This window comes from Mandrillus leucophaeus, unplaced genomic scaffold (genome assembly GCF_000951045.1).
Source record: "Mandrillus leucophaeus isolate KB7577 unplaced genomic scaffold, Mleu.le_1.0 Scaffold1, whole genome shotgun sequence".
In the NCBI taxonomy this organism is placed as follows: domain Eukaryota; kingdom Metazoa; phylum Chordata; class Mammalia; order Primates; family Cercopithecidae; genus Mandrillus; species Mandrillus leucophaeus.
Window position 1 is genome coordinate 11,985,808 of NW_012098097.1, and position 2,432 is coordinate 11,988,239.

The 2,432-nt window shown below is 55.9% G+C and overlaps 1 protein-coding gene across 1 annotated transcript in view; it reads right to left on the reverse strand.

Annotated features, from left to right (window-relative positions):
- DNAH17 (dynein, axonemal, heavy chain 17) overlaps positions 1-2,432 on the reverse strand; it is a 172,697-nt gene that overhangs the window by 85,415 nt on the left and 84,850 nt on the right. The window contains exons 32-35 of the mRNA XM_011966878.1: positions 2,291-2,416; positions 1,941-2,048; positions 1,085-1,216; positions 528-688 (exon numbers count right to left, since the gene is read on the reverse strand). Coding sequence (XP_011822268.1) covers positions 528-688; positions 1,085-1,216; positions 1,941-2,048; positions 2,291-2,416 — 527 coding nt within the window. The remainder of the gene's footprint in view (positions 1-527; positions 689-1,084; positions 1,217-1,940; positions 2,049-2,290; positions 2,417-2,432) is intronic.

Below are 2,432 nucleotides of genomic sequence, written 5' to 3' on the forward strand. Positions count from 1 at the left end.
TGTTGGCCAGGCTGGTCTCGAACTCCTGACCTCAGGTGATCCACCCGCCTCGGCCTCCCAAAGTGCTGGGATTACAGGCGTGAGCCACTGCGCCCAGCCACCACTTTCTCTTTCATTGCAGTTATTACACTTGCTCGGCCCCAGGAGACACATTGGAAGAGGACAGAAAACCTTCAGCTGTGACAAAGGAACCACCACCGTGGGGCAGAGGCAGCCCAGGTGCCTTTCCCACCTGCAGCATTCGGGGAGGTGGGCACTGCTACAAAGACCAGAGTCTGCTCGTGAGGGTCCATAAAACATGACCCCAACTCAGCAGGCCCACAGAGGGGTGGAAGAACTCTCCCAAGGTCACACAGCCAGTGCTGGAACAAGGACACGGTGGGAGAACTGAATGTGAACACACGTCCACCTGACGTAAATGCCCGGTCCCTCCAGCCTCCACAGCTGACATCCAAGTGGGACAGTTCCAAGAATCTTGGGAAAGGGACCCAAGGGCACCATGTGATTGACTCAGGGACAGGCCTCACCTGTCGGTGAGCGGGGTGATGACCAGCCGCGGCGTGTTGCCCAGATACTCGTAGGAATACTGGATTTGGGCATCGCAGATGTTGGCAAAGCAGTGTCGCTTCTCTTCATCCCAGCGATGCCGGAGCTGGGCCTGCCAGGTGAAGGCCTGAGAACTCTCCACCTGCAGGATGAGCCGGAGCTCTTGTTGCCAAGCGGAATGCAAGAGCTGGGGCTGGCTGAGGAAGGCCAGCATGCCTCCAAGACTGGCCCCCGGGTGCCCAGGAAACCCTCCCTGGCCCTCTTTCCCCCTCCAGCGCCCACGTCCAACTGTATGGCCGCCCTCAGTGGAATCTCGCTACGGAATGGCGCTTCCAATGGGCGGGCACCGCTCCTCTGACCACTATGTGTGGCTCACCAGGGGTGAGTCCGGGCAAGGGGGGTAGGAGGCAGCCGCAGCCAGCAACAGAGCCAGTGCCCCAGCAAGAGGAAGTCGCAGGGTCTGGAGTCCCTGAATGCACTGCCCTGAACCCAGTGTCCCCTTGCCCTTCCCCAGGTCCCTGGGACGGGGCACTCGTGCCTTGGCCACAATCATTTTGGCCACCACGTCCCGCGCGTGCACATCGATGGTGCAGATGGTCATGATCTTCATCCTGTCGCCAGCGTTGAGGTTCCCAATGAGCAGCGTGATGAGTGCATTCAGCTGGCTAATCTGCGGGGGACAGGTGCTTTCACTGAGATGCCACGGATGCCCATGTGCACTGGGGGGTCTTGTGGCTGGGTGCCCGCAGCTGCATAGGGAACACTGCCATGGTCTTGTTTACAGTAAGGAAAAACAGGAGCGCCCTCGGTAGGCCCCAGCCAGGCACTGGTTTCACTGTGATGCGGCCCTGATGGGACACCTTGGAGCCGCTAGCGCAGACGTAGTAGAAGGAAATTCAAGGCCATGAAAGAGAGTGGATAAGAAGCAAAAACAGCTGACTTTAACACCATCCAGCGAGTCTGTATATTTTTTCATATAAATCAATTACACACACACAGTGTAGCAGGTTACATAAGGGAACGTTGACAGTATCATGCTTGAATTGTGGAATTACAGGTAAATTCTCCTTCTTTTAAAGATGATCTTTAGTTTCTGTATTTCTAATCAAGGACTTTTTTTTTTTTTTTAAAGACTCGCAGTAGCATTTGATGATTTTGAGGTGAGAAATCAAAGTACGTATTTCTGAAGGTGTCTGTTACCCGTGGGGAGAGGTGCCTAGGGCTGCAGTGCGTGGCTGTTATTTGGCCTGTGGAAATGGCGGTTTCGTGGGGGCTCAGCCTCTAACAAGAAGGTGCTGCTGGTACTCACCTGGCAGGTTTCAGACGGGCACATGGGGCCATGCACCTGCTTTTTAAACAAGTTTTAAAAACATAACTAAACACTAGTAACGCACCTGTTTTTTGTTATAATCTTTGATAGCGTTTTCATAGCCTTCCTCCAGCCTGGCAAATGCCAGGCCCACCTCGGTCGTCCACCAGATCTGGGTGCAAGTCAGGGCCACCTGAAAGTAGATGCCCCCCATTGCCCACGCAGTGAGCGATCGCTAGCACCTGCTAACACAGAAGTTCCTGCTGAAAGCTTAGACGGTTTTCCAGGGGACCACAGTTCACAGGGGAGCCCATGAACGCAGAGAAACTTGCCCCTTATCCCAGCCACGAGGCACGGCTGAGTCCCCGCCCGCCTCAGACCTGGGCCGGGTTATTTCAGCCACGAGGCACTACCGAGTCCCCGCCCGCCTCAGACCTGGGCCGAGTAGTCCAGGATCCACTGCTCCCTCGGCTTCTCTTCGTAGGTCACCACGGCCTCTGGGATTTCGTGCCGGAGGGTGGAGCACATTCGGTCCAGCACTCGATTCAGCCACACTTCCACCTGGGGACAGGAGCCA